Genomic DNA, 26,822 nt, shown 5'->3' on the forward strand with positions numbered 1-26,822 from the left:
CGCGTCCCGACGTCACCGCGCATGCGTGCGTGAAAGGCAACGGGCCGAAGGGACCAAGCGAGCGCGCGAGCGAGCGCTCCCTTCAACGGAAACGCGTCTTTTAACTGTGAGCCCCCGGTTTTTTTGTTTGCCCAGTCAGTCAGTGCGTTGGCAGGTGGGTGGACGAGGCCAGCTGGGATGAGGAAAGAGGAAAGGCCTCGCTCGGACTCGGAGGCAAGACTGCAAGCGGGGACCTTGCCGAGGAGTCCCTGGGCCGCCCACTCGATAGGAAACCGACGAGGCTTTTTTGCCTTTGGGGAGGCGGGGCCCGCAGTCGGACGCGGCACCTGAGGAGAAAGAACTGGAAGCGGGTGGTCGGGTGGTCCTAAGCGGCCTCCTTCGCTCGAGCGGGAGGGAGAAGTCGCGGTAAATGAAGAATTGCCGTCTCCTCGCGAGCGAGGAGCACTGGTAAGTGTGTGTGAGCAAGCAGTGCATCCCGGGGAAGGGCGAACAATACCGGGCGGCCGGGCCCCCACCCGAGCCTGTCTGGATTGGGGGGGGGCGGGGGGCTACATGCAGCCGCTCAGCCACCTGCCCTCCCCCCACCCCGAGACTAGGGAACCGCTGGAAGCGCCTGCCTTGCTAACGCCCAGATCCGGCGCCTGACGGGGAGTTGGACTAGATGACCTCTGGGGTGTCCGTTCCAACTCGACAGTTCCAGGATCCCGAAGGGAAAAACGAACTCTGGTTCTGTTTGTTGGGTGGTCTGGCAAACAGGTCGAACCAGAACTCGGAAGCCTACATTGGATCTCTCTGAAGAGCCTCTGATTCAATGCTCACTCCCCCTGAGAGTGACTCAGGTCGTTGTCTATGCCATACATTTAAAGCGCGTTTGCAGCACCCCCACTCCAGCAAGAACTGTGGGAACTGTAGTTTAAGGGTGATGGGAATTGTAGTTTTGTGAGGGTAAGTTGCAGTTCCCAGGATTCTTTGGTGTGGTAGTGGAGGATATGTTTTGAATATATGGTGTGTTCTCAGCCTCAGTTGATCCACCTGGGTTTTCTGGGTTCCCTGGATGTTTTCTGTGCAGAGGGAAACAGTGTCCCCCCCACCAGTCAGGCGATAAGTGCCTTCACCTGATTTATTGTCTATGTCTGCTGAAGTGGTGAAGCTAGGGCAGACTTGTAAGGTACTGTGGAGCTCCAAGGGCCCCAGCTGACCTGGAAAATGCAACCCCCCCACCCTTTGTCCTGACTGACATAAATGTTCTAAATGGCTCCATGATGGGGCATCCCTTTGGTCATACTGGGAGAGCCAGCCTGCAAAAAAATAAAAAATAATAATAAAAAAAGACTTTTTAAAAGCCCGTCTGTCAAGCTTGAGTTAACAAGCACAAATTGTACATAGAACCAGTGTAGGGGAAAGGCATGTGCCCTGGGTAGCAGGTTGAGGTGTGTGTGGCAAAATTACAATCTTGTTAAAAATTGAAATTGCCATTTTACATACTTTAAAGTGGTTTTATGATACTTAAATCCCCTCACATTCAGTTAATATAGTTCATAAGAACCGGGGAGTCCCATAACATTAAATTAATTATTTTGATGTAATTAATATGTAGCCATTATTACACTAGCATATAAAAGTAGACATGTCAGATGTGCACCACAGTGCACAACCTAAATCATTTCTGGACCACTGTTAAACTTGACAAGGAACATCAACCCCATGGCAATACAGTGGTACCTCGGGTTACATACGCTTCAGGTTAAAGACTCTACTAACCCAGAAATAGTACCTCGGGTTAAGAACTTTGCTTCAGGATGAGAACAGAAATCGTGCTCCGGCGGCACGGTAGCAGCAGGAGGCCCCATTAGCTAAAGTGGTGTTTCAGGTTAAGAACAGGTTCAGGTTAAGAACAGACCGCCGGAACAAATCAAGTACTTAACCCGAGGTACCACTGTACCACTTTTTCAAATACAGTTCTGTTTCTGAGAACTGTGTGGCCAAGAAGCTGAGAATGAAAGAAACCCCCAAGTGCCAAACTTGATCACAGAAGTTTCTGTTGGTTAGGAGAAAATTATAAGCCCATCTGGAGTTGCAGCAGCTCCATCTAGCGAAGAAGGCTGATTATCGCTGTGGTTGGATTGTATAGCTAGCACACATCTGGGTTTCCCATGTATCCTTCCCCTGCTTTTCCCCATGTTCAAATGTCTATAAGTGACCCCAGGGATCCAAACCTTGCTGTATATTTCTAACTGTTCACATCCTTTGCACAAAAAAGTGCAAATATTTCAATTTGACTTAGAGCTGGGTAGTATTGTTTAGAATGTAGAAAACCCACAGCAACTGAAAAACAAAACATGAATGTTTAAAGAAAGGCAATGGTTGGTTTGGTATGTTACAATTCTTTCACCAAGAATGATAAAGACAACAGAATTGTGGATTTACTTATTTTTAATTGAAAAGACACTTGTGCCTGGGCACCCAGATACACACTAAGATGGGAATCAAATCTAGGCTACTTCCAAAGAAGTGGAATTGATTAGTCAAATCTCTTTGGAAGGAAAGGGGTTTCCAACTTCATGTGTCCATCTCTGTAACACTGATCTTGACATGCTAACAGCCCTTAGAAAATGTGTTCAATAATGTGTTAGAAGCCAACATGGTAAAATCTTCTCTTTTACAATGAAAGGTTTCTAATGATAAAATAAAAACAGGAAAAAGAAATATAGGATCATTTATACTGGAAAACTTGGTTGTCATTGATCATCACACTTAGCACCAAAAGTTGCCGGGATGCCTGAATCCTGCTGCAGAGAAAGTTCCACACAGTAACATCATTCCTCAGCATTTTCCAGAAGAGCAGCGACCTGGGAAAACAGAAGGGGAAAAAATGTAGAAAAAGAGGCAGGCATTGTTCCATATTTCATCCTTGCACTTCCAGAAACAGGTTGCAGAAAGGCATGTAGTGGGGATGGAAACTGATCAGATAGGAACCATACTATGGAAGCTCTGATTTGTACAACAGACTGAGTAGTAAGGATAGAGAACAGCCGCAATTATGAAAGATAGGGATCCCATTTTCTTACCTCTGTACCCATTTCCCAGAAAACCATTCATTCCATACTTAGATTCTTTTCCTCCTAGAGAAAAACAGAAAAAAAGGACTGGTTTTTTCCTTACTCTCATTTGGTGTACAGAATGCTTTTCCATTTATTCCAAAACAAGAAATTCACTCAAGACCATTTGTATCCTCTTTTTGTACAAATCACAGTGCTCAAACATCCAATTATCAAAACATAAAGTGTGAAAAGGCATTGCAAAGACTACAGTATGCAGTGCATGCCTATGCATGCTTTCTCAGAAGCAAGTCCTGTGTTCAATGAGTTACTCCCCAGTAAGTGTTAAGAACTGCAGCCCTAGGACTGCAGCCATTATGTTTGCCGTTCCTTTTGTGGTTGCTGTGTTCAGTTGCTTCTCCTCGTAGAGATCTATCGAAATCAGAATAACTTTGCATTTGTCTTTGTTCAGATGTTCCAATGCTGTTTTATTTCTGAGAAGTGATATTATTTTGTAGTTGCAAACATATATAAAGTTATTTGGCATATGTATCAAGTTTCAGTTTTTTAATTTTATGATACCCCGTAGCTACCTTCACAAAAAAAGAAGAAGCCTACAATACTTAGTTGAGTATCTTGGCTATGAATTAATTCTGTCACCATAAGATTACACAATACCTAGGGCAGGCTTCCTCAACCTCAGCCCTCCAGATGTTTTGAGACTCCAATTCCCATCATCCCTGACCACTGGTCCTGCTAGCTAGGAATCATAGGAGTTGTAGGCCAAAAACATCTGGAGGGCCGAGGTTGAGAAGCCTGACCTAGGGGGAGGCGGGGCACATTGATGCACCAACAATATTTCAGTTTTGAGAAACATTATTTGTGTCATGACATTGCTAAAATGTGTCTATACATGTGCGAGTACAACAGCTGCGACCGTGCCACCCACCAGTTAGCCACTGGCGTTTGACGAGAGTAGGTGTATTTTTAGCATGGCTAGCTAAAAAAATACATGAAATGTAAAAGTGTTCTGACACTGTTTTACGTCATTTAGTTAAGATTTAAAAATCAGGATTACACGTGATTTTTAAATAAGTTTAGTGGTTTTACTAATAATTATTAGTTTTCTGAAAATGTCCATGGGGGTACTTTGATAACACTAAGAAACAGGGCACATTGATATGTATAAAAGTGCCCCACTAGTGTACAATAGTGCCCCAATACTGTATACAAGTTTGCATGAAATCTCTAAACTAGTTATTTTGTTTTCCAGAAAATGATGCAAACTTATAAACCTAAGACTGATAGAGGAAGTATCGATGAGGAGAACATAAGGACTGCTATATCTGAGGTTATATCAAAGAAATTGTCTATACGGAGGGCAGCTGACAAATACAGGATCAAAGCTGCAACTTTGCAACATCGCATTGAAAAGTTTCGAAAAAGTTTTGAAGAAAATGAAGCATCATCTAATATATATGGGTCCAAGTACACTGTTGCACAGGTTTTCTCAACTGAACAAGAGAAAGTGTTTACTGAATAATTATTGAACTGTAGTAAAATGCACTACGGGCTGTCTTTGCAGCAAGTCTTAGTTTTGGCTTATGAATATGCAGAATATTTGGGGTGTAGATATCCGGAATCCTGGAAAAATAATAGATGTGCTGGGAAAGATTGGGCAGCAGGATTTAGAAAGAGGAATCTGGATATAAACCTCAGAAAGCCAGAAAATATGAGTGCAGCACTAAGTTTTGTGTTTAATAAAACCGCAGTCACTGATTTTTTTGACAATTATGAACGTGTAACGATGCAGTACAAATTTACGCCTGATGATTTCGCACCAATGCAAATGTTAGATTCGAGTCCTCAAGATATTGCCGATGTTACGGATGTAACAAATGAAGGAAATACACAAGAGCTAGGTTTTGTAGACATGGATATTAGCCATCTGCCCCACTTGTTTGATATGTATGACTACACTTTCCAATGAGAGTGCGTCCATGTAAGTTGCAGAAGCATTTGAAAACATAATGACAAGACAAGACTGGAATATTTTCTAGTGTTGCAAGATAAATTTGAAACTAGACCTACATTGAAGAAAATGTTTGTTCAGAAATCGGTTTTAAATGGTAATGGTTTAATCACATCTTATGAGATATCCAAACTGATAGCCAAGGAAAGAGGAATCCTTGATTTTGCCAGTAGTATCTGTTATATCAACCTTTATGAACCAAAATGCTTGTGAAATTATCAAATCCATCCCTTTGAACAATAAATCGGTGTCAAGGTATATTGATGGAATGGCAAAAAATATTGAAAACCAACTAGCCTCGCAGTTAAAAGTTCAAAAGTTTGCTTTCCAAACTGATGAATTGTGTATTCCAGATAACAAAGCCATACTGATGGCTTGTGTTAAGATATTTGCATGATGACAAATTGAAAGAAGTAATGCTATTTGCTCGAAAGCTTAAAACAAAAGGTGAAACAGTTTTTGAAGAAGTAAAGAGGTACATCAGTGAGAAAGATATCCCTCTTGAGAACATTCTGGACTGTGCTACTGATGGTGCTGCTTCTATGACAGGTAGATACAGAGGATTTATTGCATATTTTAAAGGTGTAGCAGAAGTATTCTATATTCACTACGTAGTTCACCGACAACACTTGGTTTCAAGATCGCTAGCAGGGTGCTTGCATGAGTCTACAAATGTTAATAAAAGCAGTAAATTACATTAAATCAAATGCACTTCAAGACCACCTGTGAATTATTTACTCAGCCTAGCACAGAATTGCCTTAACATAACAGACAGAGGTGATCTTGGTTATCCCTCACAGCAATAGAACTGAATATTAAAAAGTTTGTTTCTGGTCATCAAACACAAGGGTCACATTGATCGAGAAATACTTAAAAGTATATTTTTTGTGTAATATTTTGTATTATAAATAAAACATGTTCTATTTGCAAATAAAACATTTAAATAGCTACCTGTCTACTGAGAGGACAGGGGTGGGGCACGGTCGGAAAAAGGTTGAGAAGCTCTATACCTTTTGGGCAGGGAAATCCAATCTCTTCCTCACTGCTACAAGAGAACACAACTTTAGAAGCACTTACCATATCCTCCCAGTGCTTGTCCAGGGCCCAGTGGACTGCCATACCCTCCTGGAGTTTGTCCTGCTGAAAAGGGACCATATGCACCTGCTAGACAGAACAAGAGCCCAGTGAAGCAGCAGAGCAACTGGTTGCAAAAGGCATCCCCAATTACACCAATCCCAATCAAATCTACCCTAATGAGCAATGGTGGGGAGGGGAGCAGTGCCCTTTTTAATATATATTTTTTGCATTTTATTAAGTTTCAACATTTTTAGCATACAATCCAATACGCAATCTCTTTTTTGTCAACTTCCTACCCCATTTTCCATGAAGGAGTTGTTTCTCTCTTGCACCCTATTGAGAGCTGTGCTTTTTATTATTATCTTGCACCTTCAGCCTTACCTGCCCCCAGCCCATTAGCTTGGGAGTCTCGTCCATTCATATATCCTATTCCGTTCCCATTGCCTGCAAAGGATGCAGAGGAAGCAGAGAGTGAGAAAGAGGGAATGAGCATAACAACAAAAGACCACCCCAAACCAATTAGTCCATGAGCTCAGGCTTTTAAGATTAGGAAGATCCAGGAGCCCCAGCCTTCTTCAAGTTGATATATTCTACAAACATCAACTCTAAAGGAAAACAGTTGAATCTCCTAATCTAGAATGTATCATATTTTGTACACAGGCGGCATTAAATGAGAGCAATGTAAATATTTACAGTTGCTAACTGCATGCCTCAAATGCATCTGAAAGTTTTGTTTGCTATCAGTGAGTAGCTGTGTTAAATTCCAAAACTTGTATCTCAGGGTGCCAGATGTAAAACAGCTGGGCTTTTGCACCTTTAATATTTGTGTAGAATAGGTAAGATCAGCGGGTGTAGCTTGTCATGAAACTATTAAAACGCGTAGGAGCTGTCTTTTTTTTGCATCTGGCCACCCTAATGTATCCGCAGCAAACTAAACCTAACTTGATCTATTAACAGATAACATTCTCTCTCTTTGGTGTGCCTAGTTCTTTGGGACTAACTGCTATCACCAGAGCCAAAACTGGCCATGTAACTAGACCTCAGTATTACCAGTTTGGTGTACTCAGTTCCCCAATCCATACTGCTTTTCAGCAGATGGATGTGCTTGAAGCTCTACTCTGGTTCTGTGACTTAGGTGGACTCTCTTTCACCTACCATATTTGGCTGCAGCTGGGTCTACACCAATGCCATCAGAGCCACCAGGTTGTGCTCCATAGGGGCTCTGAGGAGCTCCTGGAAGGCATGAGAAGAAGAAAAGTTGGGAGAGCAAGGGGATATGATTGCTCAACCCACCAAAAACAAATCCCTCCACTATCACACCCCAGTCCTGGAGAAAGCACACTACTTGCCAAGATGTACGACAATGTACAATAAGAATTTATAAGCTAAGCCCAACAAGTCACAGCTAGAACTGTGTGTACTAAAGAGTTAAAAGTCTGCAGCAAAAGAAAGCCCCAACTCTGCCATCAAAAGTAGAATTCTGCAGCCTATATATCAGGGATGGGGAACTCGTATCCCTCTAGGTGTTGCTGGACTCCAGGGCCCATCAGCCTCAACCAGGAGAGCCAACAGTCAGGGTTGATAGGAGTCTTGGGTTGCAAGTTCCCTATCCCTACTATTTACATAGATCAGGGAGCGGCAAAGTTTTTGTGGCTTAGGCCGGTTCACGGTCCCGCAGATGCTGCGGTTGGCCGGAGTGTGCATGCATGCATGCGCAAACACTATTTCCAGCGCTCCTGACAGGGAGGAGGCGTGCACAGCTTCCCAGGTGGTGGGGGTCCTCGAGCAGGCGGTGGGGGTGCATGGGCCAGTTAAACGACCCCCAAGGGCCGCTTGTGGCCCATGGGCCTTAGGTTGCCGACCCCTGACACAGATGTTACGCAAATGAAGCAGGTTTGCATGTGTGTTCTGCTTTGCATAAATGGTTCTGCCCTGAGTCTACGCAAAGAAGAGTAAAGTATATTTCACAGCTACTTACTCTTCACTTTGGGGACCCAGGGCAGAACCATTTATGCAAAACAGGACACACATGCAGATCTGCTTCATCTGCATAGCATATATATTAATACCACAGCTGCTCTGCCTACAAGCCTATCTTCACTGATTGAGGGGGTCTCCAATCTTGGGCCCAGGGCCTCAAAACCCTAAACAAATCTAAGAATTCATTGTGGAAATAAAAGAATACCCATTTTGCAGGTCTGACCCCTATAAAAAAGGCAACCCTCTACCAAAGGCCCTCAAAAATTCCTGGTTTTATTTATAATAAATTGGGAGAGCCTTCTGAGAATACCAGTCGGTGCATGAGAACCCCAAAAGCACTACATTTGGGACCCCAGATTGTGTACGTGTTTTAGTTGTACCTGAAATAATCAGCACTTGACTCAAAATTGTGCTTTTCCTGCAGTCATACAGAGTACCAGTCTGAGGCACACCTACCCCTTCCAACTCTAGTTATTTGCTGAGCCCTGCTGTCTTAACTTACCATATCTTCCAGCACCATAGTCTCCTCCCAGGCCAGCAGCCTCTGGCTGCCCACTGTATGGGAGTTGCCCTGTCCCTGTAATGCAGATCATAGGAGCCCAGGGAAGGGCAACAGAAGGTCACAGAGAGGATGCCTTGATTGCCCCTTTGGCACCCCTCTTTCCCACACCTTAGAACAATTCTACAGAAATTCGCCCATGCTGACACAGGAGGACACACCTGCACCAAGTGGTTTCAGGGTCATTCTGTTTCCCCTTCAGGAAACTAGCTTTTTAAGGAAATGTCAGCACCTTTGCCGAACAAAAATTCCCTGCATTCTCTGGGAGAAGCCGTGACAGTTAAACAGGTAAAACAATAAACATTCAGCACAGTCACACCCAGGCCATTTTCATCCTCCCTATGTTTCCCAAGTCATTTATGCAGCAATTAAGGCATGTTTCACCCCCTCGGGGCTAGCTGACGCTAAAATGCTTTGCAAGTCAACTCTGCTCCCCTTCAAGCTGCACAAAACTTTGTCAGGCTGTTTGTCAGTTGCCTTATGTAGGAAGGAAGGAAGTCTCTTTTCCCTTAGGGAGCACAATAAAGTCTTACCTCCATATTTAGCAGCAGCAGGATCTCCAGCAGGGCCTCCTAATTGACTGCCATAGGGAGCCCGGGCACCTGCAAAGACACCCAAAGGCTCAGTATACAGCCCCTCCCTGCCTGCTTGTCTCAAAACCTAGAATGGCTCATTTCTGAAGCAGTGTATCAGGGGATCAACCCTTCCTCATCTTCTGATTCTTCTCCCTAATGGGAGCTGCAGTTACTAGATGAAATGGAGGAGACCTGTGATGAGTGGTAAGAGCTGATCAAATGCAGTCAAGGCAGAAGGCGAGCTTAGCCTTTTTACTCCCATGTCATTTTTCATTTGCCCCTTCCACTGAAGCTCTTGTTTGTCTTGCAAGGCAGGGAAACCTACGCAGTCCAACTGTTGCACTCTTAGCCAGTTCTACACAGACGGGGGATCTGCTCATGGATATAGGAAGGTGCTCAACACTGGTGTCAGGCTATTTGTCAATCTAGCCCAGAACAATATGCTCTTGACTGGCAGCAGCTTGTCTTGTGCAATCATTCTCACCCCCTTCTACCATTTCTTTTGTTGAGGTAGTCCAGGGATCAATTCTGGGAGCAAGATGTGACCTATCCCTCTTTAAAAGGATCTTCCCTTTGGCATGTGTGTCGTTTCTCACACAGGGGGCTCATCCATACTTCTGCTTGTCCCATGCTTTCTCGGCATGGGTCGGAACAGTTTTGCCTTTGCCCTGCCACTTCCCCCTGGAAAATCCACTCTTTTAACACTAAATTAGATTCAACAGCAATCCACAGAAAACCTGATTGCCCTTTGTTCTAATACAGCGCTAAGCCGCGGGTTTTCTCAGGGGAAAGCAGCAGGGCAAACAGAGCCTCAAAATGTTTGTCTGAACTTCCTGTGACTTGTTCCATGTGGCATGGACCGTGCCCCAAACACATCTAGCTTGGCCCTTAGTGGAAGGCAAAGGCCCTTTACACGGGCTCAGGTGTGCTGTTTTCTTAGCATTAATTCACATATTCTGCAGCTGAATCTCAGGACACTGAAAGGAAGTTCTGGAGCTGAGTCAAAGCGAGCCAATGGGTAAGTCCTGTAGCCTGTCTCTTTCTTATCCACTAACCGCGCCGCCCCCCGCCTCTACTGATGAAACGCCCTATCTTCCCCTCCACTTACCCAATCTTAGCCCTAAATTTATTCCCCTATCGTTACCAATATGACATAGTGGCCAATGTGGCACTTTGACTTGAGAGACCTGAGTTCAAATGCTGACTTAGCCATGATACTCACAGGACAGGCTTGAGCAAGCCACCCACTCTGCAGTCTAAAATGTGTCATCAGGGCTATCTTAAGCATATCCGGCGCCGTGGTTCAAAGATCCCTCCAGCGCGTCCATTTCCCAGAGTTGTCGACCTTTTCCTAAGCCTCTGCGGGGATCGCTCTCCTCCTGCGGAGGCTTGGGAAGGAAGCTGCATGCCCGCCAGCCATATGGTTGATGGGGCACACCTGGCAGACATGCAGGGAAAAGGGAGGCTGTCGGCAAAGCCGTGCAACTCCCCCACTCGCTGGGGCGCCCCTGAGAGGCCAGCGCCCTGGCGCAACGTGCCCGTAAGCCCAATAGGAAAGACGGCTCTGTGTGTCATAGGGTTGTTGTGCTAAAATGCCACTCCAAGCTCCTTGGAGGGAGGGGGGAAGGAGAATAAAATGTGAGGAGTAAATACTAACCATTCCCATTTCCATATCCAACACCAGGATATCCATTTCCTCCAGCTCCGTAGCCTGAGAAAGAAAAAACGCATCTTTACGATTTCCCAAACCAAACAGAAACTGATTCCACTCAGGCTGAATATGGACTCGAGAGCAGTGTTACATAAACAGTGGTCTGGAACCCCACAGTGGGCCTTAGGCCACTTTCAGATGGGCCTCAGTGCCACAACCAGCCCACTGCCCCCTCCTCAGTTATCTGCCCCATGCAATAGTCTTTTGGTTGGATGAAGTTGCATCATGCTGCATAAAGGTGAATGGGAGACAGAGAAGTGGTTTTGGGAAGAAGGAAGGTCTCCTTTCTCTGAGGGGAAAGAGAGATGTTCAAGGAAATTTAGGAAGTGTGATAAAAGGTTAAGAAATGTTTCAATATACAGTCATATCTCATGTTACGTTTGCTTCATGATACGTTTTTTCAGGTAGCGTCCTGCAGCGACCCGAAAGAACCAGAAAGGTGTACTTCCAGGTTTCGCCAATCGCACATGTGCACAAGACCAATTCGTGTCGCACATTGCACAGATACGGCGCTTCAGGTTGCAGGCTTTTCATGTTGTGAACGGGCCTCTGGAATGGATCCCGTTCACAACCAGAGGTACCACTGTAATTAAATAATAATTATGAATATTAATAAACCGGGGGTACAAAGGGAGGAGATATGAGAGTTAAGCTGCTATGGGAGGAAGAAGTAAAAGGACCAGAAAGGAGGGATGAAAGAAACACAGGTTTTTTTGCTCAGGGTGGGGGAATAAGGTACAAGTTGAGTCTGAAAGTAAAATGGGAGAAAAACTGCAGGAGATGGGTAAAAATACTTCAAGAGGCATGCAGTGATGGGAAAGGGAAAAACAGAAAAAGTCTTTTCTACTTAAGAGTCTCTGGATCAGCACATTCTGCCTAAAAGGGGTGGGGGTGGGCAGCCAAATACCTCCAGAGCAAATGTCTGTACAGTACTTTGCTTTAGGACAGCTGAGCTATGGGATTTCTTGTCCCAAGGAAAATGCTGCGGCAAAGAATTCAGCAATTCCCAAGGATGGATTAGCTGTCAGTAGAAAACCATGTTAGTAATTGCCAGCTGATGGTGCCAAACTCTGCCTCCATCTGCCATCATTTTGTGACTGGCTCTGCCCCCTGCACCACCATTTTGTGACTGATAGGCCCAGAGGGGCAAAAAGTGAGAGCCCCCTGCTCTAGCACTCCCTGTAGAATAAATGGATGGATGGGCAGCAATATGTCTGTTCAGATAGACTTTTCAATATGTTGGCCAACTGCTCCACCTTCTGGGCATATATTTTCTTTTTTTTTTTTTAAGAATAATTTTTATTTTCTGGGCATATATTTTCATTGCCATTTTGTACAAGTATGCACTGGCTGAAAAGTATTATTTCCGCATTATTTTGCTCAACTGCTAGTGCCTTTGAGTTGGTACCACGATTAGGCTTGCCATATTTCAAAAAGTGAAAATCTGGACACAAAGCTCCCCCCCCCCAAATCTCAAAAAATAAAAATAAAAATCTCGACTTCCAACATGGGTTGCGCCATATGTCCAGATTTTCCTGGACATTCCAGCAATTCCCATCTGGACATTGTTTTTGACTGCAGTATTCCAGCCAGTGTGGTGTAGTGGTTAAGAGCGGTAGTCTCGTAATCTGGGGAACCGGGTTCGCGTCTCCGCTCCTCCACATGCAGCTGCTGGGTGACCTTGGGCCAGTCACACTTCTCTGACGTCTCTCAGCCCCACTCACCTCACAGAGTGTTTGTTGTGGGGGAGGAAGGGAAAGGAGAATGTTAGCCGCTTTGAGACTCCTTTGGGTAGTGATAAAGTGGGATATCAAATCCAAACTCTTCTATGACCAGGAAATTCCTGATGTATAGCAGTCCTAACCATGATAGATAACGAAGGTGGACAAGACTTTGCATGCAACAGATCTACCACAAAGATTTGGGTGAGCTTTCTGAGAAGCATGTATTAGTTTTGCAGATAAGTGTCCCAAACATGGGATAGCAGCATAGACACACACACGCACACACAAAATAAAAGGGACACACACACACACACACACACACACACACACACACACAATAAAAGGGCATGTTCTGCAAAGTAATGTCAGGATAAGGAGCTGCCTAATACTGAGTCACGCCATTGATCCTCCTAGCCCAGTACTTTCTAGTCTGACTGGCCTGCTGCCTGAAGTCTCTTGACCAGACCTTTCACATGCTTGGCTCCTTGTTTCTGGGGCAGAGGATAAACATGCTTGTGTCACAGCAGTCTATGGCCAAAAGCAACTCTGCCACTAGTTACATTTGACTCCCCTGTACTAATTTACTGCAGAATATCAGAGCGTGTCTCTCTCACCATTGCCATATCCATTATGGATTCCATTGCTTGGGTAGCCTCCGGCTCCAACTCCACCGATATAGGCTGTTGTACAAAACATGCAGGAAAGAAAAATCAGTTGTGGATGGAAGTGATCACTCCTTTTTTCCTCTCCCCTGCCCTTCCTCCCTGGTCTGCACAAGGCAAAATCGGTTTATGATGACAGGTTTCATTTGAGGGGGGGGGGGGTCAAAATAAGAAAGAGCTTGTATCTCAGCATGGGCAGAGTGCTTTCTCCCTACAAATGAGGTGTCCCAGCCCTAGAAATGGAATACAGAGGCTCTAGCTCAGATGACATATTTACTAAACAGTGTTGGGCCCCAATACCCCTCTCTGGCGAAATTAATCCTTAGGAAAGTTAACAACAAACCCCACTCTCTTCTTTTTTGTTTGTTTGTTTTGAGGCCCCATCCATCTTTCCCAGCTCACCTTGCTGTGCTCCTGTTGGGTAGCCACCAGTACTGGGCCCTGCCCCATAACCTGCTAAGAGAGAAAGAAACACATTCTCTTTTCACAGATCAGCACAGATATCTAGGGTTCACTCAGTTGTGGCTGGTGCCTGTTGGGTATGGTAGCACAGAAGGCAGGGAGCCCAGCAGTAGGTGGCGCCAGAGCCAGTGACAGGCAGAGCCAACTAATTCTAGCTTTACCGCCCTCCCCCTCCCTGCTGAGTTCTATTAAGGCAACACTGAGAGTGAGGAGGAAGCTGACAGGCAGCGTCATCCCCTGGGTAGGTTGTAAATAGGAAGGCCGGCAGGTGAAGGCTGGCTGACAACAGGATGGGGTTACTGGGGCAGCGCTCCATTTCCCCTAGTGGACAAGCCACCACTGGCTTTATCTGAAGGTTGTGACTAGTGGTACTCTTCTTGCCTCAGTTCAGAACTGAGATTGGCAAACCAAGCTATTCCCTAAAACATCAGTAAAGGTAAAGGTAAAGGGACCCCTGACCATTAGGTCCAGTCGTGGCCGACTCTGGGGTTGCAGCGCTCATCTCGCTTTATAGGCCGGGGGAGCCGGCGTTTGTCTGCAAACAGCTTCCAAGTCATGTGGCCGGCATGACTAAGCCGCTTCTGGCGAACCAGAGCAGTGCACGGAAACACTGTTTACCTTCCCACCAGAGCGGTACCTATTTATCTACTTGCACTTTGACATGCTTTTGAACTGCTGGGTTGGCAGGAGCAGGGACCGAGCAACAGGAGCTCACCCCATCGCAGGGATTCGAACCGCCAACCTTCTGATCGGCAAGCCCTAGGCTCTATGGTTTAACCCAGAGCGCCACCTGCGTACATAGGTCATTTCCCCCACTAGCCTAACTTTGAAATCCTGGCCACATTGAACTCCTGATTACACCATTAGAAGCTCAATCGGCCTTCCGAATGCCTCCCCCAACCAACACTCTACAGAATACTTTACCTTGCCCTGCTGCTCCCTTCCCTTTATCTAGTGGCAGTGATGGCAGTAGGAAGGACTTTGGGGGACTGCTGAGCATGCTTGCAACAGCATCTGAGGAACAAGGAGCCCTGCTGTTTCCAAAGTGCCTTCCATCCATACTAAGGACTCAGGCAACCTGGAAAACCCCATTTCTCAGGACCTGTAACAACCAGGATCATGATGTCCCCAAAATCAAGTTGCCAGAGAAGGAGAGTGGCTTGATTTAAAGTGCAGCCTGGAGAAGAACTTTTGGATTGTTGGAATTATGAATTCTGTACACATACATAATTGCAGCAGACACACAGCCCTAATGTTGGGGGGTGGTATTTCCCAGTGGAACATTTGATGGTGAAAGTACTGCTACCTGATTTGGAAGGCTTGCCTCTGGCTCCAAGGCCTGCTGAGTGAGGAGAAAGAGACTGGGTCAGACCAGAACGCTAGGTACAAAGAATAAGAGCAGGCTTGTGTACTTCATACTTTTAAAAAATCTACATAAATTAAATTTATGTGATCTGTATAAATGTTCAGATTAAGTGTACTTACTTTGTCTACCTCTCTGCTTCAAGCAGTCATAGAAAGGGGTAAAGAGCTATGCAGAGTGCTCAGTCAGGACCTGCTTTGTGGCCACTGAAAATTCTGCTGAGCCCATCTCTACCTTCTGAAGGTTTCACAGGACCCTGCTACAGCCAACATGCACTAAAACAGGGGTTGGCAAGGTTTACCTGGCCTGGGCCGGTTCACTCTCACTGAGATTGCTCTGTAGGCTAGATTGCATCTGCGCAGAAGCGATTTCCAGCGTCTGCATCTGCACAGACGTGATTTTTGGCGCCACAGAAGCAAGGGGACTCGCCGAGCGGATGGCTCGGTTTGGGAGTGGCTCGTGGGCCATTAAAGACCCCCGTTGGCTGCTTGTGGCCCATGGGCCACAGGTTGCCAACCCCTGCACTAGAAGCTTGCATTTTTCTTTCAAGGAAAGCACATATTGCTCAAGATGAATTCCCCTTCTGGCATTCATCTGCATGGGCACTATAGACAAGTGAGATCTGCTACTACACTCAGATGCGTAACTTCTAGAGAACTTTTTTTTAAAAAGTTGTAAACTTTCATCACAGAACAACAATAAGCACTAATCCGAGTACCATGGTTCTTGCCCTAAACTGCATAGCTCACAATACAGTAAGATACACATCTTCACACTTATGTCAGATCATGTCTCTCCAAAAAGACCATATAATCTTGACCCCCACCAACCCCCTATTCACATATGCAAAAAAGAAAAGAAGTTCTCTGCAGATTTATTCTCTTTCACTGAACCTCATGCTTACTGAAATTGGTGAATTAATCTTTTGGATAGTATCAGCAGCCCTGTGTTTGAAAACCAACCCTGTGGGGTAAACCTCCCTTCTGTACTTTCAAGTGTTTTGTCACTTCCAAGCCTTCCAAGATGCATATTGAGACCCTTCTGCTCAATCCAAGCACCCTCATGTAGTGATCAGGGTGCCAGGTGTGTGTTTGGAGTCAAGAGCTGTCCATATTATATCCGAGATTACCGTACCATAAAAGCTTTCCCCCAGGTAACTTCTGGAGGAAAGGGCTGAACCCTGGAAAATGATGTATCCGAGCATCTTGCACCATCAGCATTTTAACAATGCACCCTTGTAAGGCAAAACAACAACAACAACCAGACAGTGGTTTTCTGCAGACATGGAACACAGAATAGAAATGATTCCTAGCAAAACAGATAACTGGAGTGTATGGAGTCTTGCAGTTGCCGTTAGGCCAAATTGCACCAAACACTGGAGGATCAAAACATTAACGCACGTGGACACACCAAAAGGCAAAAAAACAATCTCATGATTAGTGGGAGGGAAAGCACCCTCAGATGAAACCACAGGAAAAATACACAGCATCCAATGTCCAGTACTTCAGCTCCAGGGTCTGAAAATGAAGGAGGATGGCCAACAGTTCTCAAAAGGGTAAAATAAGCAGAAGGGTTGGTGTTTTTGCCAAGAAGTGCAGCTGGGTCACTTCGCGATCTTCCAAGTTTGTAAAAAGTCTTGGCAAGCATTTTTTAAAATGGAGGGTTATTCGAGCGAGACGTGTTTAGCCAATGGAATGTTAAGAGAGTAAAGGAACAGCGAAGCACGTAAGTGAGGTACCTGTTGAACAGGTAACGAGACAGAAGGAAGAAGTAAAGGTATCTGACTTACTTCCCAAGGGGAGGCCAACACGAGGGTAACCAAGTCCTCTATAACCTGGAAGGCGAAGATGCATCATGAACGACGATGGAATAGAAACATCCCGTCTAGTTCCCCTCTTTTAAGTGGAATTTACATTTGCTTATTCAAATTTCCATTTTAAATCTGAGTGGCACTAAAAACAACAACTTAAGGTCACTTGCAGAGGACCTGTTTATGGAGCATTCATTCTGATTTGTCTGTGGGGAGGTTGGAAGACTTTGTGTCAAGCTACACCCCACACTTTTCACTGCACTTTCCTTAGTGCAAAAAGTCCTACCTTGGGGGGAAGTGAGTTTGTTGTGCAAGAGCGCAAATTCAGCCTTGATGGTGCAACTTGAACTTTGCCAGTAAGTGATTGAATCTCTGACTCGAGAACAGTGATAGTCTATAAATATCACTGTTAAATAGAAATAAATATAAATATAAAGGCAGTTGGGCAAAGGAATCACACACCCCAGCCCAACAGATCTCAGCTTACCTTAAACCACTGAACCTGACAACACGTTAAGCAAAGTGAGAAGGGAGGGGCAGTGAGGTTTTTTTATTTTTTTGCCAAAATAACTTGACCAGCTTTGGATACAATGCACTTTGGCTTGCCAGGGTGGGCAGAGCCATAGCTGTCAACCTTCCCTTTTTTTTGCGGGGAAATTCCCTTATTTCAGCGTCGTTTCCCGCTGCTTCCCGCTGCTATTGGCCCTTGTGGTCTCTTCCAACTCTATGATTCTATGTTTCTATCCCGGATTGTTAAATATCCCATAGACTGTCTCCGGGACAGGTGAGGCTGCTGATCCCTTATTTTCCAGGCTGCTGATCCCTTATTTTCAAATCTGAAAGTTGACAGCTATGGGCAGAGAACCAACATGTCCTTGGCTCTGGGCACTGAGACTCCCCAGAAGGAGAGGAAAGGCATCAGTCTGAAGACACCAAGGTGTATTGTAAATGCTGCTTCTGTCCTTCCTACCCTGTACACTGGAATTGAAATGGGGACCACCAGGGCTGGCACTTGAGCCAGATTCATGAACAGCATCTGTGGGTGCTTGCAAGCCCCATAGCTTTCCCTCCTTTCAGAAGACATGCTAGCAGAATGAGACTGGGGGAGCAGGGCACTTAACTGTCATGAACAGAGCAAGAGACGCACACAATCCTAAACCTGCAAGAGGTTTGTTTAGACAGGCCAGTACAACATGAATTTTTCATTTAACCAGTATTTATTGATATTTATTGTTTTATTGTTATTTTTAATGGTCTTTTTATAGACCTCTTGTTGATTTTATCCCTATATGTTGTACTCTGCCTGAAAATGTGGGTTATACACCCATAAATAAATAAATACATGTAGTGATTGCTAAAACAAAACACCAACCTCCCTTTCTAATTTCTCTGCACTGGACATAATTTTACAAATCTCTGCCATGTACCTGCTCCTTTACACATGCTTTTATTTTTTATTGTTTGCAAACTGAAAGCCTGGAGCAATTGTTGTGCAAGTGCACAAATTCAGTTTAAATTGCGAAACTTGAATTTTGCTGGTAAGTGATTAAGTCTCTCTCTGAAAACACCATATATATACGTATATATATATACATTATTATTATTATTATTTCCTTGTACGGAAGAGCCCCACGATCACATGGTTGCTCTTTTCTACACTGTCCGCCACCCAGCTCTGCCATTCAATTCCAGTTCATCCTGTTCCCCCTCTCATGTGCATGGGAGGCAGGAAGAAATGGAGACATGCTTCAGTGAAGTGGGAAAGAGAAGCCATCCTACCTGCTCCATATCCATTTGGGACTCTGTATCCTGTAGAAAGGCAGAAAGCATCAACAGATGGACAGGCAATATCAATGACTGCAGAAGGACTCTAGCTCAATGGTAGAGCATCTGCTTTGCAGGTTCCAGATTCAATACCCGGCATCTCCAGGTAGGGATGGCAGATAAGGTAAAGGTAAAGGGACCCCTGACCGTTAGGTCCAGTCGTGACCGACTCTGGGGTTGCGGTGCTCATCTCGCTTTATTGGCCGAGGTAGCCGGCGTACAGTTTCCGGGTCATGTGGCCAGCATGACTAAGCCGCTTCTGGCGAACCAGAGCATCACACGGAAACACCATTTACCTTCCTGCTGGAGTGGTACCTATTTATCTACTTGCACTTGACATGCTTTCGAACTGCTAGGTTGGCAGGAGCAATGGGACAATGGGAGCTCACCCCGTCATGGGGATTCAAACCAATAGTGATCACCAATAGTCAGCATGGATTTCTGAAAAATAAGTCATGTCAGACTAACCTGATCTCGTTTTTTGACAGAATTACAACCCTGGTAGATGAAGGGAACGCAGTGGATGTAGCCTGCCTTGATTTCAGCATTTGACAAGGTGCCCCATGATATTCTTGTAAAGAAGCTGGTAAAATGCGGTCTTGACTATGCTACCACTCAGTGGATTTGTAACTGGCTGACTGACCGAACCCAAAGGGTGCTCATCAATGGTTCCTCTTCATCCTGGAGAAGAGTGACTAGTGGGGTGCCACAGGGTTCTGTCTTGGGCCCGGACTTATTCAACATCTTTATCAACGACTTGGATGATGGACTCAAGGGCATCCTGATCAAATTTGAAGATGACACCAAACTGGGAGGGGTGGCTAACACCCCAGAGGACAGGATCACACTTCAAAACGACCTTGACAGATTAGAGAACTGGGCCAAAACAAACAAGATGAATTTTAACAGGGAGAAATGTAAAGTATTGCACTTGGGCAAAAAAAAATGAGAGGCACAAATACAAGATGGGTGACACCTGGCTTGAGAGCAGTACATGTGAAAAGGATCTAGGAGTCTTGGTTGACCACAAACTTGACATGAGCCAACAGTGTGACGCAGCAGGTAAAAAAGCCAATGCAATTCTGGGCTGCATCAATAGGAGTATAGCATCTAGATCAAGGGAAGTAATAGTGCCACTGTATTCTGCTCTGGTCAGACCTCACCTGGAGTACTGTGTCCAGTTCTGGGCACCACAGTTCAAGAAGGACACTGACAAACTGGAACGTGTCCAGAGGAGGGCAACCACAATGGTCAAAGGCCTGGAAACGATGCCTTATGAGGAACGGCTAAGGGAGCTGGGCATGTTTAGCCTGGAGAAGAGGAGGTTAAGGGGTGATATGATAGCCATGTTCAAATATATAAAAGGATGTCACATAGAGGAGGGAGAAAGGTTGTTTTCTGCTGCTCCAGAGAAGCGGACACGGAGCAATGGATCCAAACTACAAGAAAGAAGATTCCACCTAAACATTGGGAAGAACTTCCTGACAGTAAGAGCTGTTCAACAGTGGAATTTGCTGCCAAGGAGTGTGGTGGAGTCTCCTTTGGAGGTCTTTAAGCAGAGGCTTGACAACCATATGTCAGGAGTACTCTGATGGTGTTTCCTGCTTGGCAGGGGGTTGGACTCGATGGCCCTTGTGGTCTCTTCCAACTCTATGATTCTGTGATTCTATGATTCTATGAACCGCTGATCTTCTGATCGGCAAGTCCTAGGCTCTGTGGTTTAACCCACAGCGCCACCCGCGTTGTGGGTTAAACCACAACGGGATGGCAGATACTCTGTCTGAAATCCTGGAGGGCCACTGCCGGTCAGTGTACACAAAACTGAGCTAGAGGAAGCAACGGTCTGACGAATGGAAGGCAGCTTCCTGTGTTCTGGAAACAACTGAGAAAGGTTGCTTAGTTCCTGCTAATGCCCTTGGTGGTTGCAACAATAACCCTTATCTTTGGGCAAAGACCAACCATGTTTCTACATTTCATATGGTCCATGGCTTAGCAGTGGCCCCACTGACGGATGCAGGACATCCTTCCCCTGGATGTCATTCCATGTCCTGCTCACCTGGCTTTCCTGGTTTGTTCCCGAAGCCTGGTCCAGCAGCCCCAAATCCATTCTGAGCACCTACAAAAGCAGAAACTTCTCTCTGTCATCCTCTTTCTGCCACCAGCGTGGGCCAAGCCCTAATAATCTCTTTAGGAGGGAACATTTTTGTTCCAGTCAGCTTTTGGCATATGAATTGACAGCTTGAAATATTATTATTATTATTATTATTATTATTATTATTATTATTATTATTTTCTCTTCCTCTGTATTTAAGGCCACCATCACAGCTAAACTTACCCAGCCCTGCTGGCAATCCTTGGGCCCCATAGCCTGGATATTTCCCTGTGGGAATAAAAAACAAAGGAGGTTATAGCTAGGGGAAATGAAAGTAGAGTGATCATAACAGATCAGGGCTTACTGCAAACCACAACATGGTATTTTCCTTGGCAGTTCCCATATGTTATGTACAATGTAGACTAATGAGGCCTGGGTTCAAATCCCTGCTGAGCCATGAAACTCGCTGTGGGTGACTATCTCTCATCTTAAAACTACCTCACAGGCCTGGTGTGAAGATAATTTGTCAGTGAGAGAGCACCTTGAAGGAAGTGTGGTGTGTGTGAATTAATTAAACCAAATCCCCTTCCAAATTTTGCTTCATTAAAGAATTGGGCAATGCTGTGAAGGTGGACAGCTGGAAAAGAACAACAAACTATTGCATATTGTAACAAAGAGGATTTGTTTCTGAGGAGCTGAAATACTTAAAATGCAGGTAAGTCCCTTGTGGGAAATCTACGAGCTTTCTAGAGTTACTATGAATGACATAGTTATTTATAATAACACTAAAAAGCTAGTATAGTAACTATCAGATGCTCACCACATTTTAAATGGATGCATTGCTCTATTATACCACCCGGCCGATATAAAAGCAACAGTTTGTTGTCTTAAGTACTGCATGATAATCCTATAGCAAATGCTAAGATGGGTATTTGATTCTGTCTAGATTTTCACCCTCCACCCCATACCCCGACCTCAAGATCTGGCGCAAAACTTACCGGCCTTGGCTCCAGCTGGTCCCAGTCCCAGTCCAACTCCTCCTCCTAAGGGATGAAATACAGACCACAAAGTATGAACTGCCCTCTTGTACTGGCTGTGGGTGGTTCAGCAGAGCCAACAGGGCAGGGTGAATGAAATGAGGGAAGCCCCATGAAACAGAAAGCAAAGAGCAGGAGATCTTTCAGAGGCATCAGTCAGCCTTTGTGTATGCACAGGAACTAGTTCAGGGTCAATATATGCACATTTAAAGCCACTCATTGAACTGGATTGTGAGGACAAAAAAAATTATCCCATTGATTTTAGCAGCTGCACACTATATACTTTTGAGGGGTGGGTGTGACGCAGGACACTTACCCCTCATCAGGGATGGGAAGTAAGGACCTGCCCGGCCATTTGATTGCGGTTTAAATGCTGGAAGAAAAAGGGAATGAGACTGGATATCACATACATCCTTTACCTTATTTATATTTCTGAGCCTTATCACTTCCCATATTGTTGTTACACACCAAGCCTCTAGCATAAAGTTAATTATAACTCAATAGACTGGTTTTTGAAAGGGACTGCCTTAGCAGAAGAACATAGCAAGAGCCCTGCTGGATCTAGGCCAGCTCTACCATTAAGCAGGCGACTGCTTTAGGCAGCTGATTTGGGGTATCGTGAAATAGCGGCAGATTGTCAATGAGTTATGCACCTTGACCTGACCATATGAGTGTGTGTGTGTGTGTGTGCGTGCGTGCGGGCGCATGTGCAAGCTGATTGCTGCTTTGTCTCAGGCAGCAAAATGTATTGGATCAGACTTAGCTCAGTTACTACTACTCCAGTGTTCTGTTCCCCCAGAAGCCAACCAGATGTCTAAGTGAAGCCCACAACCAGCAGCACCCAACCGTTTGTGGTCCTCAACAACCAGTCTTTAGAGGCAACCTGCTTCCAGCACAGGAAGGCGTACATAGTCATCCTCATGACTAATTAGCATTGACAGCTTTTATCTCCCATGGTTTTTCCCCCTCCTAATCCCACTTGAAAGCCCTCCAAGTTCATGACCATCAGGGTGTTTTTCTTGGGTCCTTAGTTCACACTTTGTTCCTTGGGCTGTAAGTGGACAGCATGTTTTGCAGAACATCTAGAAGAGGCAGCTGTGATAGACACTTTCCGTCCAATAATCAAGGCTTTTGTAGTGCCTTAGCAAACATAGATGGTGAGTGAGTTTTCATGGATTACTGGAGCCCACTTCACCAGATGTATGAAAGGTTTGTCTTCAGTTGGCCAGCAGACGAAGAGGAGCTCTGGTCCACAAAAGTTTACGCCACCATAAATCTGTTAAGTCTTCAGGGTGCCACAAGACTCTTGGTTGTTCCTGTTGCTGAGAGATTGGTTCTCCTCTCAACATCTGGCGGAAAGCATCCATCATTCTGCCCTGTCAGGCCCAGCAAAGGTGGCTCTGGGCCCTTCCACAAAGCTCCTTTCAAAGCCTGAGTCCCAGGTGCCAAAGGATTATTTCACCACCCTGGCCATCTGGCCCACCTGGGTCCCACCCTGTCTCCTGGCTCAGGGAGTTGGCCTGCCTGCCTTCAGGGCTTTGCAAGGGGGTGTCAGTCCCCTCTCCCCTGAGAAGGAGGTCTTTGTGTGTGCAGGGCTGCCCGGGGCATGGAAGGAATGTGGCATCCTTGTGCCAGGTAGAGATGTGACCTGGAAGGAACAGTATGCAAATTCCCAATCGTTGCCCTGAGCCTGGACTTTTTGGACAGCCCGGGGGCCAAAGAGGGATGTTGGGGTTATGAAAGGAAAGTTGGTTTGTGGGGCTCCTCTCCAATTTCCATGGGGCTTGCAGCCTCCTGACCCCTTTGCAATGCACAAGTTCTGCTGTCATTTTGTGGGACCCTATGCAATGATCACACAATTGCCATTAGCTTTGACCTATTCTGGAATTAACTACAGTGGTACCTCAGGTTACAGATGCTTCAGGTTACAGACTCCGCTAACCGAGAAATAGTACCTTGAGTTAAGAACTTTACCTCAGGATGAGAACAGAAATCGCACAGCGGCAGCGTGGCGGCAGCAGTGGGAGTCCCCATTAGCTAAAGTGGTGCTTCATGTTAAGAACAGTTTCAGGTTAAGAACAGACCTCCGGAATGAATCAAGTTCTTAACCCAAGGTACCACTGTACCATGGTTATGACTCATGGGTACTAATATTAACTACTTGTTTACAAAGCAGGTAAAATCTCCTAAGCGCTGTCCCAAGACAAACAAACAAGGAAGTCCCTGTCTGAAGAATCACAATCAGGCCATAGTTCAGTGGAAGCACACGTTGCCTTTCATGCAAAAGGTCTCCACTTCACTCCCCAATATTTCCAGGGGCCTTTCTGAAACCCTGGGAAGCTTCTGCCAGTCAGAGTTGACAATACTGAGCTAGACAGAGCAACAATCCAATTTGGTTCAAGACAACTTCCTAATGTAAGTAGCATGATACCAAAGGGAAAAAGTATGGGAAATGAAGAGGAAACAAGAGACTTAAGGGAACAGTTATTGAAGGTGCATTATGTTGCTTTAATTGATTTTTGGCATGGAGCACCATTAGTGGCAGCAATATCAAACTGGTGCCTTAATATATTACTGCATTTTGTTTGGTTTTGTTGCAATTACTGTTTTTTAACACACACACACACACACACACACACACACACACACACACACTGATTTTAAGAACCTGAAGAAGTTGCCATTCAGCAGAAAGGTAGTACAGAAAATCAAGCTGCTTCCAGGTAGATGTTTATTGTGGGATCGGTGCTGCTTACGGCTGCATCACAATGCTAACTCATTTCTCCCACCTTCCTAATTCAATACAGATTTACCCTTTCTGACAGAAAACAAGTAAAACAAACGAACAAGCAATACCCTTTTAAATGTGTCTGTGGGATGGGTGGTGGTTTTTTTATTGGTTTGTGGTTTTTTTCATGTTTTGTCTTGTATTTTTATGTTGTGAACCACCCTGAGCTCTACATATGAAGGGTGATATACAGATTTAATGAATAATAATAAAAAAAATGTTGCCAACAACTCGTTTCCAGTATTAAGTCCCTGCCTGGAAGCATCCTAAATGAATGAAATAAAATCAGTGGCAGTTACAGAGTTTGTAAGAGGCAGGATGGGGTTCTTCCTAGTGGGGATTAAAAAATTGAGAGGGAGTTGCAGAAGATGAGCCAGTTCTCATTAAGTGACCTGAAGCAGATGACTTTTGGTCATTAAGCTGAGAAGTACCTTTGTGCTTCTCTCCCCATAGTTGTTCCCTGTCCCTTGTGGATGCAAAAGAGGATACGCAAGAGACATAAAGTTTATTTATTTTTGCTCCAGTTGTGACCCACCCACCCTCATTGAAGCTACAATCCTATGGGTGCACACCATAGCAGTCAACCTTTCCCTTTTTTTAAGGGAAATTCCCTTCTTCCGAATAGGATTCCTCGCAAGAAAAGGGAAAAGTTGACAGCTCTGGTGCACACTTAACTGGAAACAGCAGGGCAGATTTCAGAGTGAGCATTCATGGGTCTGCACTGTAACTCTTCAGCATAACAATTCTCTCCATTCTTTTGAACAGCACAGTCCTATACCTCAATTAAGACTCTGTTGCAAATGAAGGATATGCTCCAAGCCCAGCATCTGCCCTGAAGGTGTTTTGGACTACAACTCCCATCAGCCTTCAGGGCACCTGGTCGGCAGAGGCTGCCCTAGCTCCTTCGCGTAAATCTTTCTATCCCTGCATTTTGGGGTGCTCAGTTGGGAGTGCAGGAATAATTAAATTTAATACCAAACTTCCAGTAGTCAAGGGGAAACCTGGCAACATATGAGTGATGATCTCCTTCAATGTAAATTACCCAGTTCCTGCATCCTCCTTACCCACCTCTCACTGCATTCTGGTGCCCAGATTTACATTTTATAGAATGCCAGCCCTTATAGCCCTCATTTAAAAGCACCTGTAATATTTGTTTTCATCTTCCCCAACAAAGTGTCTCACCAACATCACATTGCTGGTGCAATGTGAAAGGCAGCTTGGTGTAGTGGTTAGAGCGTTGGACTAAGACAGGAGTGGAGGCTGAATGGACCTCCCCATCCACACCCTCCCCCCTCAGGCCATGGCCTTTACTGATCCTGCTTCACATTCTCTATTCGCTTTCTCTCTCTTTTGATTTTTTTAAAAACAAGCTTCTATCTTGTCTCCCTTCCCCATCTCTTGCAAACAGTCCCTACTGTGCATTATTTCCCTCCTAGGAAAATGGTGTTATCCCTCTAAGAGGAGCACGAAAACTGAATTTTCTGTTGTCTATTTCTGTTTGTCCCCTTTTCCATGTCCGTCTCCCAGACTTACCTCCGCCCTGCAGGCTGACCCTGGCCAGGCACAACAGCAGAAGCGAGGTGCAAAGATTCATCTTGGCCACTGTAAAGAGTCTGCAGTACCTTCTCAGAGTCTCTGGGTGCCCATAGGACTTGGAGGGGGGGCAGCCCCTTTTATTCCCTGCTTATGCTCCGCCCACCTCCCACCTTCTCTCCTCATTGGGTGTCTGGGCCACATTCCCTTCTACCGTGCCCAATGGGCTCTGAGTTTGAAGCACAGGGACCCTCACATACTTCTGCTCAAGCAGCCTTGTTCTCTATACATATGTCCACATCCTTGCAAGACACACTTGCTGCTAATGCTGTCAGACACATCATCTCACTCCTCTGTGCATTTTCCAGAGGAGACCTTAGTACCACAACTCTATTATGCTTAATGAAGCATTTTTTAAAAACAAAACTTTTACAGGATACAAATTAATTAACTATCATTTTTTAAAAAACCGGTTAAATGATTTGATCTGCTTTTAGGCTGAGCAAATGTGCATAGGATTGTGTGGTGTCAAATACACTGGGAGATACCTCATGC

At 45.2% G+C, this 26,822-nt stretch overlaps 1 protein-coding gene and 1 long non-coding RNA gene across 11 annotated transcripts; one reads left to right on the top strand and one right to left on the bottom strand.

Annotated features, from left to right (window-relative positions):
• The first annotated feature begins 41 nt into the window (after positions 1-41).
• LOC309327724 lies at positions 42-6,018 on the top strand. Its single transcript, XR_014150629.1, has 2 exons — positions 42-447; positions 4,312-6,018. It is a non-coding gene; the product is annotated as an uncharacterized lncRNA (long non-coding RNA).
• Positions 2,416-26,360, bottom strand: GREP1 (glycine rich extracellular protein 1). 10 transcript variants are annotated; one of them, XM_081837128.1, is made up of 18 exons: positions 26,268-26,360; positions 22,263-22,319; positions 21,908-21,952; positions 21,153-21,197; positions 20,874-20,933; positions 18,773-18,802; positions 16,973-17,017; positions 15,127-15,159; positions 13,761-13,811; positions 13,311-13,376; positions 10,919-10,972; positions 9,220-9,288; positions 8,630-8,704; positions 7,303-7,380; positions 6,529-6,591; positions 6,148-6,234; positions 3,069-3,122; positions 2,416-2,849 (listed from the first exon to the last, which is right to left on the bottom strand). In XM_081837128.1, the coding sequence occupies exons 1-18, from the start codon at positions 26,326-26,328 to the stop codon at positions 2,824-2,826; spliced, it is 999 nt and encodes a 332-aa protein (XP_081693254.1). In that variant the 5' UTR covers positions 26,329-26,360; the 3' UTR covers positions 2,416-2,823. The 10 variants fall into 10 exon arrangements, with proteins under 10 accessions (XP_081693254.1, XP_081693253.1, XP_081693252.1 ...); XM_081837127.1 differs by having other exon boundaries at positions 13,761-13,814; XM_081837126.1 differs by having other exon boundaries at positions 15,127-15,162.
• Positions 26,361-26,822: the final 462 nt, after the last annotated feature.

Source organism: Podarcis erhardii (genome assembly GCF_964252035.2).
Source record: "Podarcis erhardii genome assembly, chromosome: 13".
Lineage (NCBI taxonomy): Eukaryota > Metazoa > Chordata > Lepidosauria > Squamata > Lacertidae > Podarcis > Podarcis erhardii.